This window comes from Quercus lobata, unplaced genomic scaffold (genome assembly GCF_001633185.2).
Source record: "Quercus lobata isolate SW786 unplaced genomic scaffold, ValleyOak3.0 Primary Assembly Scq3eQI_222, whole genome shotgun sequence".
NCBI lineage: Eukaryota > Viridiplantae > Streptophyta > Magnoliopsida > Fagales > Fagaceae > Quercus > Quercus lobata.
This window is the reverse complement of record NW_022154788.1, coordinates 12,737-32,423: the sequence shown is the minus strand read 5'-3', so window position 1 is coordinate 32,423 and position 19,687 is coordinate 12,737. Positions and strand designations below refer to the sequence as shown.

Sequence of the window (19,687 nt, the reverse complement as noted above, 5' to 3'; positions counted from 1 at the left end):
AATTTTTATAGGAAATATAAAAAAATTGTTAAAAAATCAAATACTTTTTTTTTCTTTTTACTAAAAAATTTTTTGAAAATTCTTTTTAAATCAATGCCTCATCATCAATTAACTTTTTCCGAAAATCAATTCCTAACTTTATAAGTTACTTTTACTTTTTAACTACCAATTAAAATCACTTTGGAGTTTACACATATCCCCATCCCTATTACGTCAGGCATTTTTTTTTTTTTTTTTTACTGGAAAACACACAATATTTTATTCAAAATTGGAAAAGGAGAGTACATCATGCATGCACGCATGCTCAATACAACTAGGGCATTCCTCAAGCCAAACTACAAAGTCCTCCACGTTAATTGCATGTTAAGCCAGTACATGGGCAGGGGCATTTCCTTGTCTTTTGGTATGGGAAAAAGCAAAAGTGTGAAAACCTTGAACACGTTTAAGGATTTCTGTGACTACATTCTGGACTGATGAAGCTGCTTCAGTCAGACCGTGGATAGCATTACAGATCACTAACAAGTCACCCTCAAAAGTCACGTCCCTAACCCTGACCTCCATCGCGAAAGTGACCCCTATCTCTATGGCCTTAACCTCAGTCTCTAGCGACCCCAACGGAGTGTACAGCTTTCTACTAAGCGCTACTATCACATGTCCTGCGCCATCTCGTATTACCACTCCCACGCCAGCCTACTTACTTTTAGAGAACACAGCCCCGTCAACATGCACTTTATAGCCTCCCAACTGTGGAGGGACCCATTTTACAACATGGTTCCGTTCTGCAATGGCCTTTGGTCTTTCATTTGCTATCTGGAATTCCTCTAGCAAACTAAGAGAGCTTCTCGTCACTAACAGTCCACTCTGAAGCTTGCCCCCGTGTCTTACTTCATTCCTATCTTTCCATATCCCCCAGCAAATCATGACAGTCCGCTCAAAAATTCCTGGCCGTGACTCCTCCCACTTTTGTAAATACCATATAACATCCATGTAATCCCACAAAGGATGAATTTCAAACGGAAAGGATAGCTTGCATGAGAACCACACCTCTTTCACATGGTCACAAAACCAAAATAAGTGGCATATGGACTCCACCTGCTCCCTACATACTTCACATATGCTATCTTTTATGATATTCCTCCACCATAAATTTTCCTTTGTAGCTAGGATGTTTCTACAAGCTTTCCACGCAGAGTGTTTGACCTTGTTTGGTACATTCATCTGCCATAGTCTTCTCCAGGTTTGTTTCATAGTTAACTGGTTTGAGCCTTCAACCATCTCTTTATCCCATTGGTCCTTCTGTACCAGTCTATACGCATTTTTGACCGTGAACCTTCTGTTCCTTTTTTTGGCCCATATCACTCTATCCCTTGCCCCAGTGACACTCAAGGGTATGCTTAGAATTGCATCTGCATCCTGTGGTAGAAAACATTGGCTGACTAGGTCTCTCTTCCATTCGCTGCTATCTTCATCAATAAGATCACTGACCCGCTATATTTGCCTCGGTAATCTCTCAGGCATAATAACCTTGTATGTTTGTGGACTTGGGATCCATTTGTCCTTCCAGACCTTAATTTGTTTACTGTCTCCCACCTGCCATCTCATTCCATATCGCACCAATGGCTGGGCTGCCATGATGCTCCTCCATGCATATGAAGTTTGACACCCCATACCAGCATCCATAAAATCACAGCTTGGGAAGTATTTCTCCTTGTAAACCCGATAAAACAGGGAGGAGGAATTTGTTTGGAGTCTCCACCCTTGTTTTGCCAGAAGAACAAGGTTGAATAGTCGTAAATCCTAAAATCCCATATCGCCCCTCTCCTTCGGCAGGCACATTTTCTCCCAACTCAGCCAGGCTAATTTCTTTTCATCCTTTACTTGTCCCCACCAGAATTGCCTAACCATTCTAGTCAACTTCTCACATAAAGTATTAGGAAGCTTAAAGCAGCTCATCGTGTAAGATGGAACTGCTTAAGCTACCGCCTTAATCAGTACCTCTTTCCCGACATTAGGCAGTAGTTTTTCCTTCCACCTTGTAAGCTTGTTTGCCACCCTTTGCTTCAACTGTGCAAATGTGTTTCATTTCGATTTCTCTACCAACAAAGGCAGACCCAGATAGGATTCATGAGGCTTGATAACCTGTGCTCCAAACATTGCCTTTATTGCTTCTTTTGTGTCATGGTTTGTGTTATGGCTAAAAAAGAGGGAAGTCTTGTTTCTGTTGAGTTGTTGACCAGAGGACTCCTCGTATACTTGGAGCACTTGCTGTATTTCCTCACCCTCCCTAACCGTGGCTCTTTTGAATATCAAACTATCGTCAGTAAAAAATAGATGGGAGATAGTGGGTACCCTAGCTAAGGCAGCCACACCTTTGACGGTCTTGTTTTGGACAGCCTGGTGCAACAGTGCTGACAACCCTTCGACACAAATGAGAAATAGGTAGGGTGATAGAGGATCCCTTTGCCGCAACCCTCGTGTTGGAACAATGTGGCCGCATGGCTGACCATTAATTCGTACTGCATATGTCACTGAAGAGACACACCTCATCACTAAGCTTATCCACCTTTCATGAAAACCTAGTTTTACCATGATTTGTTTTAGACAACCCCAGTCCACCCAGTCATATGCCTTGCTCATATCCAATTTTAGGGTCATCTCTCAATTTCTACCTTTCTTCTTCCTGTTGATGTGATTCATTAATTCATGAGCCACCAAGACATAGTTTGTGATGAGCCTCTCTAAGATGAAGGCGCTCTGGTTTTCGCATATTATATCCTACAAGACCAGTTTAAGACGGTTTGCCACTGCCTTGGATGTAAGCTTGTAGGCCACATTGCACAAATTGATCGGCCTATAATCCGTCACTTTCTCAAGGTTTTTCATTTTAGGGATAAGTATAATGTGCATTTCATGGAACTTAGGAGGGGCTACACCATTGTTAAGAAAGTCTAACATAGTTTTTATAACAATAGAATTCACATTAGACCAAAAGTGCTAGTAAAAAATAGGAGGCATACCATTCAGTCCAAACGCCTTCAGCGGGTGCATTTGCTTCAATTCTTTTTCCACATCATGAGCATGAAATTCCTGCAAGAGTAAGGTATTCATTCTATCTGTCACCTTACCCTAGATGGCCTCAATTAGCTCTGTACTGACTCCAGCCTAAGATGAAGTAAACAGCTATGTAAAATACTCCACAAAAGTTCTGCCCATTATTTCCTCATTATCCTGCCAAACATTATTCGACTCCTTGATCCTGGTAATGATGTTACGTTGGTGTCTGTTAGAAGCCTTGGTGTGAAAAAAGGATGTGTTGCGGTCACCCAACTTCAGCCAACAGTTTCTTGATCTTTGCTACCACATGTCCTCTTCCACCAAGAGCATTCTATTCAACTCCAACTTTGTTTCCTAGATCTCATCCATAACATTATTGGTACTTTTCTTGCCCTCCAGCCCTTGAAGCTTTTCCTGAAGCCTTGCTATTTTTTTGCCTACATGACCAAAAGTATTCCTATTCCACACTGTCAGGTACTGTCTACACTCCTCCAAACATTGAGAAAACGGGTGTTGGCCCCCCATATTCAGTGCTCGATCCCATGCTTCAGTCACTACCTCCTTGCACTCCTCATCCCTCAACCACATGGACTCAAACCTAAATAGCTTCTTTCTTCAAGTTCTCCGCTATCTGTCTCGAGGAGCCTTCAAAACCAACATACAGTGATCCAACATGGAAGCTGCTACATGATGTAGCCTCACATTTGGGAATGTAATAGACCATTTTGTGGACACCAAAGCTCTATCGAGTCTCTCTCTAACCCATCCACAATTACCCAGTCTCCTGCACCAGGTGAAGTTTGATCTTGTGTAACCTATATCTCTCAGGTTGCATTGATTGACCGCTTCACAGAAATTCTTCATTTGCCACTTTGGACATATATTACCACCTTCCTTCTCTCTCCCATGCATTATCTCATTAAAGTCTTCTATACAAATCCATGGTAGGTCACTTCTTTTACTTAGCTCTTCTAGCAGTCTCCAAGACTCCTCACATATATTAGTTTTAGGGTGGCCGTAGAAACCAGTAAATCTCCACTGTTTATTACTCTGTTCTTCAGTAATAATCGCATCAATATGTCGAGGTGAATAGGTTTGGAAATCCACTTTCATAGAGCTTTTCCATAGGAGTGCTAAACCCCATTTCACGCCGAACACTAGGAACTACTAGACCCTGTTGCCGATCTAGTTTGTACTTAATACGTGCCATCTCAGACACTACAAATTTGGTTTCCATAAGAAAAACCAAGGTGGGATCTTCCTCCAAAATAAGCTTCTGGAGAGCTTTCATTGTACATGGGTTCCCAAGCCCTCAACAGTTCCAACATACATCACTCATTGCGCCCGGCACGGCTGCGCCGCAGCCAACGCCAATCCAAGGTGTTATGTCATGATTTTCCCTAGAGCCATGACTTTTCCATCCAGTTTTTGTTTCTTTCCAGTTTCATCATTAACTGGTATCTCCTCCAAAGGTATTCATTCATTCCTTCCTTCTTACTTCTACTTCGTTTGCTTCCACATCCATTGACATATCATCCTCTTTTTTCTCCCCATTCACTTGATCCCGAGCCCCACTTGCATTGTTTTCCTTCCCTACAGAGTTACGTCCTACTTTATTCTTTTTCTAAGTAGGCACCCTAGTAGTTTTGTTTTTATTAACCCCCTGGGGCCTGGGAGTCAGCTAACCCATAACAAAATTGCTTCCCATTGTTTCGTGGGCCGTGTTCAAATTAAATTTATGAGGAACGGTAGTGGTCAAGTTTGGAAATCCACATTTTAGGCCAAGTCCACGTTAAGCCCGGCCCAACTTTCAACCTTGTTTTCCTGCTTGTCACTTCCTTCTTTAACCCTTGTGCTCTGCACCATGTTCTGCAAATCAGTCGAAATATCCAGCACACTATCTACATTTAATGGATTTTTCGAGATTACCGCCCCGCCCGTGATGGCCTCATATATCTCGCGAATCTACTTTTCAAAAGTTGGAGATTGCAGATTTTCTAGGATTTGACGTATCTGATGCATCTTTAATGGATCTAAGATTGCCACGTCACTCCTCACGTGCTTCCCACGAGCTGTCTTGGTCATCATGCCCTGGTCATCCTCTGCCACCACCACCACCTTGCATGCCTGATCCTCCTCTTCGCTTGGGCTCTCTTCGTTTCCTTGCGATTTCCTCCCACCCCAATCACCTTTTGTTACAACGACTAACTGTGGTTTCTATAGCCGTTCCTGGGTTGCACGCAGCCAAGGGCCATACTATTTCTCTTCCGCCCTAAAAGTTTCTCTACTCTGAATCCACTAAATGCAGTCTCGCTCATCGTGGTCTACCATCCCACACCAATAGCAAAATATTGGTAGATGTTCGTACTTGAAGTCCATCCATGTTGGCGACTGCCCGCCAAGACGAACTAACCTTCCTCAGCATAAAGGTACGAATATATCCATTGACACCCTGATGCGCATATGGCCTCCCAAGCAAAAACCTTTGTCATCCACATCCACCTTTTCCACCATCCCCAAGGTCCCACCGATCAATACTCCTGCATCCTTTGTCTGTCACATGGTAAGATGACCATGGATTTGTACCCAAAAGGATGCTTTGTTGAACTATACTTTTGTCACCGCTTACACCAAGTTTGTGGAGGATCAAAAGATATTTATCAAAATACCACGGACCCAGCAAAAGCACCTTATCTAGAGCTTCCTTTAAACCAAATTGGAAGAGAACCTTGTTGTCACCCATATCATACACCGCGAAATTGTCTCGGTTCTCCAAATCGTCTTCAAGACTCTCGACACTGATTCCAGATTCACCCGTCTCTTCGTGCTAAATTTTCCTACCAGGACATAATCGTGCTCTCTCGCTATTGATGCCAAGTCCAGCTCATTCCCTTCTCTTTCTGATAATTTTAAACCTGCACACTGGTCCGTGATCTCCTCCATAAGGATTGGTGTTGTGAGAGAGAATAAAACTATTTGATTAAGTTCTACCACCGAAATAGAGAGAAGATGTTTGCCCAATGGCAAACCCTAGTTTCACCTCAAGGTTTACGAAGAAAACCTAAAGAGAAAATGTAAGGTATGTATAACCATCAAGCGTGTTATATTGTTAGGTATCCATCATTTTTCCTTTTTACTTACCATGTGCTTTTCATACTAGTAGAAGATGCAGAGAGTCTTTATCGGGTGAACTATATCTTTGACATTAGCTGACTTCGATACTCATCTATTTTCTTTGTTTTTGATATAACATACTCATCTATCAACGCATATAATAACGGCATAATCAATCCCAAGTGATTTGGTTTAATGTTCTTGGTTATTAAACTCAGATTAGCGAGTCCAGTCAGATCAATGATCTAGTGAATCAATACTTAAGTTAGTCTGGTTGTTTAATTAGATTACTTATACAGTTAAACTGATAAAATCTAGTAAGACCCAATGGGTTTTTTTTTGAAACCTGTGAAACTCAGACAAGTTGTCCATTGGTTTTATAATTCTGCACAAAATCACCTTTATAAGTTCATGGTAGTATTTTTTTTTTTTTTTTAATACAAGATAGAATTTCTATTCTAGCCCAATCTAAGTGTACATGTGTGTGAATCTCCCTTCTAGAGACTTGAACCCCGGCCTTGCCCCTACAACCCACAAGCACTTATACTTGTGGAATAACCATCGCACCAAAGGTATGCGGTGGTAGTAATATTTTTTAAAATAAATGAAGTAATGAAAATAGAGAGTTGATAATGAATTTGATGTTGGACGTACTTTTCATTGTTTTTTACGAAGATAAGAGTTTCAAGTATTAGCTCAGGTTATAATCCAAGGGATTGGAGTAGTTAGGGAGATCAATATATATGCAATATCCATACAACGTGATTTTTGAGTTTGAGATATGCTTTTGTTTATAGAATTTTAAAACCTACTATAATAGAGTTTTATTTAGTAAAGACTTGACTACATTTTATGACATCGTCTTTTTATTTTATGTTTTCTTATTCTGTGTCTAGATTTTTAGGCTTTATTTTTAATTAGTAATCTAGGTGTGCCTTTATTTAATTTATATATTTATATTATGATTTCTTAAACTTAGTTTTATATATATATATTTTTTTTTTCTTATTTAACCTTGGGTCATCACCATCCAATTTGGATTTAATAACTATGTTAATGTTTTTAGGCGTATTAGGATAGGAAAAAAGATTCTCTCCATTTGAAATCAATTAATTTTTATGATTTGGATTAAATATTACAATAGGATATATCCACTTTGTAACTATTAGATTGGTGTTATTTCTAAGTCTTATACTACGTAACTGAACGAAAGTGATTACACTCATGCAATAATACCTAAGCATAACATAACAAGGTGTCGTTTTTTTTTTTTTTTTTTTTTTGATGGGACAAGGTGTCAGTTTCTGAACGCATATCTAAGCACTAAAAATGAGTTGCCTTATTATATTTTAATCATGTAATTTTGTAATTGGGGTTGCGTGATTATCGCTTGAAAGAACTAGTAATCAACTAATCATATGTTTTTTTTTTTTTTCTTACTCTCTTTTTGGACGAGTTGCTCATCAGTGCTATCAGTATCAGATCGTAATCACTATCATTCTTTTCATGGAAGGTATGGGAGCAAACTCTCCATGACATTGTTGACAAACTTTTTACCGAATTACTATCAGCCCATCCTTATTCCCATTCTCGTCAATCAAACACTACATAATATACGTGCAACTTTAGAAAACTTGTTAGGCAGGAAGTGAAAACAATATTAGACCAGTCACATGAAGCTTGTGAAAAGCATGGTTCAATTCATATACATGTTCTGCTATATATGGAGGGAACTTAAATTTCTTTACCTGTACGAAAGCAAACTAGCGAGGCCTCAGGCTGAATTTGTATACTGAATAATATTAGCGAAAGATAATAACTCAAGCTTTACTTTGTCGAAAAAACTTGGCGAAGGAGTAAAAACTCAAGCTTGTTTGAGAAAAATGCTACCGCGTTTAGAGTAATTTTTAAATACTTCCAAAGTTCGGAAAATAGTATTTCTTTCTCTCACATTTATAACGAGATTCACTTATTAAATTCATAATAAAGTCAATCACGAATGTGAGAAAAAAACACAATTTTAACGTATTTTGGGATTACCCAAAAAAAAATTTCCACATTTAAGTCATTTCAGAGAAGTTTAGTCAAAGATAAATAATGACTCTGTGAGAGTGTGACTCTGTCCCATGTCTATTTCTCTTTGATTTTCTTCAGCACAGTGCTAGTTTCCTTTTGAAATCTTGTCGTGTGCGGTGTGCTCATGACAATATGACATGCGGCTGAAAGATAAAAGGCACTTGTGGGGAAATGTCAAATAAACAGCCATTTGGCCCATGTCGAATTATGTTTACTTTTGTTTTTCTCTCTCTCTCACACCTTTTTTTTGGGTTTGATAAATGAAATTATTGAAACACAAATAAACAAACACACAAACAGGTAGATTATGTCTGTTTAGAAACAATTTACCTAACCTTTTTTTAAATACTGTAGATAAAATGTAAAATTTAAATAAAATAAATAGATAACTCGCATGAGATTCACAAATAGTAGAAAAAATAAACAATAAGTTAGTTTATAAGTGTATCCCAAACAGGCATTAACCTGCCAACAACCGTGTCATACTTACGAGCTGCTCAAGCTATACAAACAAGATAACCAAGGCATAAACAAAGGAGTCATGGCTTAGAATAGATTCTGGAACTCCCCAAAGAAAACATAAAATCATGTTATAAAGGTGTGTGTAACATGTAACATCGGGCTAGGTAGACTAAGATTTAGCCTATTATGAATATCTTTCAATAGATTCATTGCGAAACATAAATCTTAATAGTAATAGTACTGCTATCATAGACATTTCATCGTAGATGTTGGCTAGGCCAAAGAGGCGAAACCATGTTAATGCCATGTATCCTCTCTCATTCCTTTAATTTCGTATTCATGTTTACTCACACACTACATGTGATGTCAAATTTCTTGCATTTATCACTCTCTCTTGTTGAGACTTAAAAGTCGGTTAGGGAAGGGAAAAACAGAAACTTATGCATACTTAAAAGCTGATCAGGAAAGGGTGAAACATAAGTTTTGAGCCAATCATAGATTGGTTAGAGTAAATGGCAACTGATTGCATTATAGCAAAAGCCAATCTCTGTACAGAACTTTCCCTTGGACAACCAATCTGTTTAACAAAATTATAGTTGTTAATACCATATAAAATTATCGAACACAATTTCACCTATACATTTTAGGCATTAGAGTTTTATTAATGTATGTAGTGGCAATTCAAGATAATATATAAAAATTTTGTATACATTCAAATATTCAGATTTATTTGTCATGTATTTTCAGCTGCATTTGTATTGGCACAAAATGTTTTCTCCATTTTTAAGGTGTTTAGCCCAGTTGAAAATATTGATTCAACAAAAAATAATTTCGGCTTGACAAGGAAAAACACCTTCACAGAGTGTAAATCGTTTAATGCATCACATTTACATCAAGCCCCTCCTTCAAGGTTGAACCCTTTCACCTCCCTCTACCATCATTGTACCCAATCGTTTAATGCATCACATTTACATCAAGCCCCTCCTTCAAGGTTGAACCCTTTCACCTCCTTCTACCATCATTGTACCCAATCTCTCTCACTCTCTCTCAATTGTTTAACCTACAAGATAATTTTTTAAAATGAATAAAAATAAATCTTCTAAAAATGAATAAATTTTGTGATTATTCGTGTCGTCAATATGGTGTTATTACTTTTAGCAAAATTACTATATTGAAAATATGCAAATATATGTGTTTTTCCATAGTCAAATGATGGATAATGTTTTCTAAACATTTTTAGGAACGCAATCAAATATAGGAAAACAAAAATGTTTTCAAAAGTTTTGCATGCAGCCTTCATTTTCTTTTAATTAACCATTATTGGTCCTTTTTGGGGTCAGGACTTATTGGCATGCTGTTATACCCCATCGTGTTAATGGCCCAATCTTTGCACAGTGATGGAGTTGGGCGACTTCCAATAAGCAGACATCTTTAGTTTCAGATCAAATCCATAAAAGAGATTTTTTAAGGATAGTAATGGAAAAAGAGATAAGCCCACGAGGCCCATTTAGAGTCCAGTTCGTGTGTTCTTCTTTAAATAGACTGCCCCAATAGGCTAATATAAAGAAGGTAGTCTTTTCTTGTCCGAAAACTTTTTCAGATTGAATTCCAAGGAGTCACACAATTTTTTTTTTTTTGAGAGTGCAAGGAGTCACACACTTGAAGAAAAAAAAAAAAAAAATTCTCGTCACTGATGACATATGCCAAAGGTTAAAAAATATTAATTACAGTGCACGTTTTTTTATAAAAAAAATATTTATTTATTTACGATGTTTTTTTTAATGCATAACTCAAGGTTGTTATTTTTACTCTTTGAATGTTTGGATCCACGTTCACGTTTTTATTTATTTTTTTTTTCTAGCACATATGAACAGTAATATCATATAGATTTACTGTGTAGGAGATAAAATACACTGTTTATGTACTGTTTACGCACTGTTCATGGGTTCCACGGTACTATTCACACATTTAAAAATAATTTTGCAACAGTATTTTCAGTTTTCAGTTTCAGTAAAAATAAGTTGTATTCAAACGGACCCTGTTGTGTGTGTTTTTACGTGGCATTTTTATTTATATTCTTGGAGCAACCTTATTAGCTCATGTAATTTTTTCGTCTATTTTAAGTATAAAAAAATTACTTTTTCTATTTTACATACTTATTTTTACAAAATACTCATATCAGTCTATCTATTCTCAATGGCGATTCCAGGAATTTTGTCTAGGGTGTTCCTGGACAAACCAAAACAGTAACCTATCCTATTCGACTTTGAACAAATTTTGGGTCATTTCGGTCTATTTAGGGTGTTTCGGGACATTTCAGTAAATACCGGCCGAAATTTAAGATTTGGCCGGCATGAAGTTTGTGTTTTAAAAAAAAAAAATGTTCTTAAAATCAAAACAAATTTGCATTCTTTACACCGAAAAACCTCAAAAGGAAAAAAAAAATGAAAAGAAAATAAATGAACAAAAGTACCTGTGCAATAAACTATAAGTTCATTTGAAATATTAATAAAATTATTAATTATAGTTGTTTAGTTGTTTTATTAATTTGTTTGTCTTTTATAAACTATAATTTATTGTATTATTGTTCATTAATTATAAAATTATTATTTGTTGCTTAGCCTAACATAATTTAATTTGTTTGTCTTTTATAATGTATTATTTAATTAAATTATTAATTATTGATGTTTAGTTGCTTCATTAATTTTTTTTTAATATCTCACCCCACACCACACGGCCCCTTGGCCCCATTTACCTCCACTCAACCGACAAGATTCACACAAGAGGAGCCAATCAGATAAATTCACAAATCACAATCCACAAAAAGACAAACTCACCAACACCACCAACACAATGACACAAGGATAAAGTAAAAAAAAAAAAAAAAAAAAAAGGGACAAATAAATTGAATAATTATAAAGACTTGAAGAATAAAGACCAAAGAGAGAGAATCAGACTTAAAGACTAAAGACTAAAAAACTTGAATGATTATAAGAGCTCTCTCTCAGATCACAGTGGCACAGTCCACTCCGCAGCAAAACCCAAAGATTAAGAGAGAAGTAAAGTGTAAAATACCTTGAGGGAGGCCTGAAGGGCAGCACTGCGGGCCGCGGCAGCACGTCGAGGCGTCAGAGGCAAGGAAGGATTCAAGGCCAAGCATCGGCATCGCAAGCTCTAATCCAATCGGACCGATCTTCGATCTCTGATGCCCGATCCAAGCTCAATTGCTCGAGTTTCAAGTGGAGCTGTGGAGGCGCCGTCGCCGCGTCGCACCTGCTTGATGATGAGGTTTCAGGCAGTCTAGCGGAGGCGTAAGGCGTTGTTGAGGTTTTTTTCTTTAGGTGGTTTCTGATTTTAGGTTAGGTAAGTTTCTGATTTTAGGTTTCTAATTTTAATCGGCGGATGCGTATTCGTATTGGGTTTTGATTGGTTGGCCTTTTTTTTTAGAATACGTTTGGGTTGGGCCTGTTGGGTATTTAGTTAATAATGTATTTTGATTTAAAAATCTAGTTGAGGTTGGTTTTGTTTGAAATTGATGTTGGGCTTTTTTGTTTTTTAGGCTTGCTCTGTAACCGATTTTTTTTTTTTTTTTTTTTAAGATTTTAGTTCAAATTGTTTGTCATAAAAATTTTAAGGGTGTTCCTGATTTTGCTGAAGGTTTTTTTTTTTTTTTTTTTTTTTATGGGTAAACAAATAATAAAATTTAAATTTTTATATATATGATTTTTTTTTCAGGTCAAGGTGTTCCTAAGAACACCCTGAACCCAACGTGGCGTCGTCACTATCTATTTTACATATCTATTCAATAAAATATTTATTCTTTTATAATTTTTTATTATTTCCTCACTTACTACCCCTCTCTCTCACAAACCCAATACTACCAAATAATACTAAAATATTAAATGCACGAGCTATAGTAACCGTGCATATATATACAGTTACTATAACACTTGTATATTTATACATAATTTTACACTCGCTAATATGAGTATTTTTTTCTCAAAATATGTAAAATAGACCACTTTTTATATTTTACAAGATTATGGATGATGTGATATAGTAGCTATTAGTACGTGTACGTATTAAATTTTTTTTTCGATTTTTCCTTTTTTAGCCTTTTTTTTTTTTTTTAAGTGCAATTAATAAATCAGCATATCAATAAAAAGCTAATCTAAACGCACGTACACCCTGACAAGTAGTGTGTTGATACGGCACATCGGCATGAGACAAGGATGCAACAACTGGAGCACACTAGGCTAGCAACTCAACTATGCCTAGCTAGTCTTGGTGGTAATCGACGAAAAATCCAATGACCCTAGTCATAAAATGACATTTAAATCCTAACTGGCACCGAGAACTCTGGAGTTGCGGAATATTACATGAGAGACTATCTTTACAACAATTTTTTTAATATTTTAATAACAAATCATAAATGGTTATTTGTTAATTCAAATTTAAATTTAACACTAATATTACTTTTTTGTTCTAACAATAACAATGAATAATAATCTGCTATTTAAAATTTATTATAAAAATATTATGAACATAACATTTCTCGTATTATCCTTATCATTTTTTGTGAGATATTTCATATTATCCATATCAGGAAAATCACATGCCATTGATTTGGATTTCAACCTCATACTTGGATGATGACATAAGTTCCTCTCCTATCAAGCATAAAATGAAATGAGAAGTTATTTACAAAGGAACCTTCCCGCCAATCAACCCCCAATGATTCTTTAGATGTTTTATTTTTCCTTTATAACAAATCATTTACAATTTGCATCTTAAGGAAGCATGGAACATCCTATAACCTTTCTCCTATCCTTTTATCATATATATACACGGAATTCAATAAATTAACATTATCAAAAGTAGATAACATCTGCACTAATTAAATAACTTGCTAAGTGGAAAATTAAAAATAAGGAAAAGTACTAGAAAAGTAACTTTTTAGACTCAGTTGGGTTGAATTAAAGACAAATCTATTGGCAAAATGAAAACAAAGTTTGGCCTACTATTTACTAAATTTGAATTAAATATTAAAGTGCAGAAATAAAATGTTAAAAACTTATTTATAATTATATGAAGAAGTTGTAATTCACGTGGGTTGGTGTGATAAGTGTTAGAGGGAAAAGTGGCAAATTGCTTCTCCGCTATAAACATGTAGATTTATATTAGTTTGGAGAAAAAAATTTAAAAACTTAAAAGGCTAAATAAAAGCACCGAAGAGACTAAAAGAGAGTTTCTCATTAAGCCATTAAAAAATAAAGCAAAAAACCAACAACAATAGAAGAGTGCAATATTGTAACAAGGAAAAATTGAAGAACAAAAGAAAAGGAAGAGTAAATAGATGCAAACCTGAAATGAAGAACAAAGGAGAGCAATCAACACACCATAAACCTACACTGATTGATGAGTAGCTAGCCATGTACAAAGAAAGCTAAAATAAAAAAGAAAAAGATGGAGAGTAACAAGGTTATCAGTGAGAAGGAAAAAAAAAGGGGGGGTGGGGTGGAATTTGATTTATTAAAAAAATCAAATTTTGTATGTAAAGCTATAAATTCAAATTTTAATTAATTGGTGAGAAATAAACATTTGATTTTATCAATGAATTTGTATGTAAAACTATTAAATCAGGTTTTAATTTTGATAGGAACGTTGGATTTTTTTTTTTTTAAGTTTGTCCTCTTCATCTTCTACATGTGGTTTTCTTGATATTTTAAAAGAAAATGGATTCCATTGGCCAATAAAAATAAAAATTCCTTATTTTCTTAGATGAATATATTTTATTAATTAATAAAGGGACTTTTTTTTTTTCCATTTGGGAGCCTAGTGGTTGAACCAGGACTACCTATTGGTTAAAATTTGGAGGTCTTCTTCTACTTGGAACCCTTAGGTGATCAATTAAATTGCCTATACTATACTAATTAGGAATATATTTGATATTAAATGATACTACATCAACCGTATCAAAATCCAATAAATGATAGACATGTGCGAAAAATTATAACCTCACTAACACCCCTTGAGAATAATAGTAGAATACTAATATGGTTATTTTGCACAAGTGTCTCTTAATTATTAGATTTTGATGTTTATAATGTAGTATCACTTGATACTTAATACTAAATACTTTTCCATACATTAGAGCCAACCTTGATTATTACTAAACATGAAACATTTTGTATTACCTAAAGAAACACATAACATAACATGGATTGGGGGTACCACCATCGCATCGCTTCACTTAATGTTTAGCGTGGTTCAAGTAGTGACGTTTTAACAATTGTGTTGTACCCACTATAATAACCCTAAGGATGTGTTTGGTTGGGATGAAAATAGGGAGAGATAAATAAGGTAGAAAATATTGTTTTCTACTGTTTGGTTGAGGAAATAAAATAGGAGAGAAAGTTTTCCCTCTTGGGTCCACTTTTTTTATCCTCCCAAATTATGAGGAAAATGAGGGAAAAGTGATGAGAAATGCATTTTACACAGATACTCCAACTTTATTACACTTACCTACCCCTCTCACTTTCTCACTATTATATAACAAGAACATAATAATCAATTTATATAAACTACATTTTTCATCCTTCTTTTTTTCGCTCGAACCAAACAAAAAGGTTTTATACCCTTCCACTTTTCTACTCCTCCAACCAAATATACATGAGAGAAAATCAAATATTTTATATCCTCCCATTAATTTTTCACCCTTCCATTTTTTTACTCTTTCAACCAAACAGATCGTGGTAGTATATATAATATTATCGTCGGCCAATGAGTCACACGGAGGACTTTTTTTAAATTTTTTAAAGTTTGGGTTACCTGTTGACACTTGAATTGGTGTACACAAATTGTATGCCAGGTGTCACTGTGACGGCAGTAAACATGACACGTGTCCACTTTTTGGTGACTAAAGTTAGGCCAATCCGTGTGGGGTGCATTAATGTTACATCGCCAAAAAGTACCAAATTGTTAAGAGAGTAAAATGGAAGCTACGTGGCACTTTATAACTGCGAGAAACTTGAAGCTGAAATCCAGAATTACCAATAAAACCCAACGTGGACCAAGTGGTGTCGTTTTAAGCAATCTGAGATGTGATTCGCTGTATTCTCCATCAGCAATCCTGGTGCAGCCCCGTCCACCTCTCGTTACTGACATGTGTTGCTTGGGTCTTGTCCACACGTCAATCTCCACTTTACCCTCCATTGCATGCTCCTCCAAAAATCCAAAAATATCAGTTAGAGTGCGTTTGGATTGGGCGTTTTCTGCCCAATCCTGCGTTTGCGTTTTTTCGTTTTGCTTTTTTTTTTTTTTTTTTTCACGCGTTTTGGGTGTTGCGGCTACTGTACATGCACTCTTCAATGAACAGTAGCCGCAAACTTTGACTTTTCAAATTTTTTTGGACCAATCACAGCACATCGTGTACTGTTCACGGACCCACAAATTTCACTTTTCAGCAACTTTTTCATTAAAAATGGGTCCCACGATACTATTCACACATTTAAAAATTATTTCACTACAGTGTTTTTCAGTTTTCAATTTTCAGTTTTCAGTTTTCAGTGCTAAAATTGTAGGCATTTCTTTGTTTTGTTTTTTTCTTAATTTATACTATTCATAAAAGTCCAGTTTAAAAGGGAGGCTAAGTTTAGTTTAAAAATATCTTTAAATCTTAATTTTAACAAGAAAAAATTTAAGGACAATCTTGTAAAAATATATACTCAATTCCACTTAAAATATTTACAAAATAAAATACCCTTCTACTAAGAGAGCGTTTGGATTCGGTTGATAAGTCTGCGTTTGCATTTTGTTTGCATTTTTTTTTTTTCACGCGTTTTTAGCTTTTTGAGTGCTGCGGTTACTGTTCATGTACTGTTCAATGAACAGTAACCGCAAATTTTGACTTTTCCAATTTGTTTCAGCCAATCACAGCACATCATATACTGTTCACGGACCCACAAATTTCACTTTTCAGTAACTTTTTCATTAAAAATGGGTCCCACGATACTATTCACACATTTAAAAATTATTTTGCTACAGTATTTTTCAGTTTTCAGTTTCAGTTTTCAGTTGTATCCAAACGGACCCTAACTCATGTTTTCAAAACAACCTTATTTAAAATAAATAAATAAATAAAAAGAAAAATATGATACTAAACCCAAAAAAAAAAAAAAAAAAAATCTCATCGCATGTGCAAAATGCATGTAATATGGCTAGTATAAAAATCCGTTTGAGAACAGCTTATTTAGCTGAAATTGAAATCTTTTTACTGAATACCGTAGCTAAAACTAAAAGTTAAACTGAAATAGTATAGTGGAACTCATAAATAGTACCAAAAATAAGTTAAATAATAAAAAATAAAAAAACTGCATTTTTCAGCCAATACGAAACACAACCTAAGTAACAAATTCATACATTTAAAGAATATAATATTTAGTAGAGCCGTGTGAGACTCATATGACAATATAATATATGCTATTTATAGTAACGTTAAACTTTGTATTACCTAATAAAGTTTGATAGTGGAGATACTCTAGATTGCAAATAAATGATTTTATAAAATGTGTGACCAATAGGGTTGTAAACGAATTGAGATGTTCGTGGACAACTCGTTTTCACTCAATCAAAATAAAAAAGTTTATGTTTATTTATTTACAAATAACGTAAGCTTTGGCGTAAGCTTTAGCCTAACTTTGAGACTTGTTTGGTTAGATGTATCTAGTTCAAACAAATTGTTTTGTTCATGAAAAAGCTTATGACCATATGAAACATGAATGCATATGTAGAACCTAGGTTCGACTTAAAGCTTGTTAATAAGATGTAAAAAATATCTACGCATGCAATTTGGCATGGCTTATTTGCAGCTCAGATCTATTCATGTGAAAGTCATCACTTTTGCATTTTCTATTCTTTAGGTGCGCGCAGTTTATTCTGAACATAGCTTGTTTTTTTTTTTTTTTTTTTAATAAGGTAAATTGTTTTCCTTATTTCCTCTTAAAGATCTCAATTGCAATAATAATAGATCTAGATTCAAATCTTACATACACAAAAAAATCAATTGATATCTTAGCCTACACAAGGAAGAACAATTATTATGAGAAGAACACTATAAGTTCAATTCTATCAAATGTGGGTATATATAAAGAACAAAATTTAGCTATAAAATTGATTGTAGCCTTATGTTACAACCAATTTTGTACCTAAACTTTGTATATGTGTGTATATATATATATATAATAAACTTAGTTGCAATAGAATAAATTTTGATTATTTATAACTATATCATTTTGGTTGCATATTTCACTCTTTATTATTTTGTATGCACATCTCTTACTCTCACAAATTTACTATTTTTTAAAAAAGTGCAAGGAGTGCTCAGCAAAAAAAATAAATAAATAAATAAAAAGTGCGAGGAGTGAAGCCTTTTCACATCATTTTGTAACAACAAAAATATAGTAGTTTGTTTCTTGTCTAGTTTGCAAGTGATTTTTTTTTTCTTGAATAAAAAATGGGATCTATGGTGTTGGCTCATTAACTCCACGCCACGTGATAGTAACGAATAGTATCATGTGTACCACATAGGTCTTGCCGAAGGCTATCACTTGAATTGCTCCTCTCTAAATACTGAAATAAAAACTCTTACTATCAAGCCACATTGTGTGTAACGTTTGAAAGTGAAATTAGTGAATACTGAAGTATTACGTTTGTAACAGACTTATTGTTCCTTAAGTAATATTATGTGTTGTTTAACCAAAAAGAAAAAAAAAAAAGAAGTATTACGTTTACGAATACAGAAAAACAAAAACAAAATTGTTGAGAATGCCATAATAACTATATATACTGTAGTTGTTTCTTTTCCCAAAAAGACAAGTTTGGCCGAATAGTAAGTTGCTTTCTGTATTTGACACATGCCAACTTCTACATGCATACCCAATTTTTTTCCTTTTGATTTATTTATTTTTATATATCAGTAGTTGAGACTTGGAGGTGAGTAGATTAATTTTTGAACATGGAATGTTTCTCTTAAAAACATTAAATGTCAGTTAAGTTACAAGACTCATAACATACATACCTATATCCATTTGCACATAAGTTTTTATATTAATAACAACTTAAGAAATCACTCCATACACACCACCTGTACCCTTGGTGCAGTGGTCACTCCACAAATATAAATGCTTGTAGAGAGTAGGGGGTAAGGGTCGAGGTTCAAGTTTTCAAGAGAGAGTTTCATACACATATACACTTAGATTAGGTTATAGTAGAAATTCTAACTTGTATCCAAAAAAAAAATCACTCCATACACATTAGTAACCTATAAAATCCAATTAAATTTTATAGGACAAAGTAAGATTTTAGTCTATCAACTATCAGTTGAGTTTAATCTTGTTGATGAGCTTTTTTTTTTGGAAAGGGATGAACTATCAATTATGTTAATTTAATTATAATTTTGAAAACGATTCAATGTTACCATTCTGCCACTTTCTTCTTTAAAGAATTGTGAATTTTTTAAATTTGTTTTACCAAACAAATAATTCAACATATAGTTAATTAATACACCACTGAAGAATTCAAAGGAGATACAATTTGCAACCTTTCAACCATTATATTCAAATGAGAGCAAAAAAAAAAGTTGAATATATTTCAAAACTCTAAAAACTACATTGTTTGATTCATCTTATTTTCATTTATATTATTGTCTTAAAATATTATATTTCTTAAATATAATTATATTTTACACAATAATCAATAATTTAGGTAAATTCGAACAATTAAATATAGGTTAAAGATTGAAATAATCAAAAGTCTTGTATCTTAGCAGCATAATCTATTCTTTTTTATTAGAAAACCCATCAAGAATTCCTCCCCCATTATTTTAAGAGAAGTAAATCTCAAGTGATAGGTTATTATTGACTATTAGCCAATTATTAGAAAATAAAAATAAAAATTTATGTTTGAATGTTTTTGTTAAAAA

At 34.5% G+C, this 19,687-nt stretch overlaps 1 protein-coding gene across 1 annotated transcript; it reads right to left on the bottom strand.

The window, feature by feature from the left end:
* Positions 1–363: 363 nt before the first annotated feature.
* Positions 364–2,655, bottom strand: LOC115973376. Its single transcript, XM_031093638.1, has 4 exons — positions 2,112–2,655; positions 1,525–1,757; positions 699–1,413; positions 364–656 (listed from the first exon to the last, which is right to left on the bottom strand). The coding sequence occupies exons 1-4, from the start codon at positions 2,653–2,655 to the stop codon at positions 364–366; spliced, it is 1,785 nt and encodes a 594-aa protein (XP_030949498.1).
* Between the last annotated feature and the right edge of the window lie 17,032 nt (positions 2,656–19,687).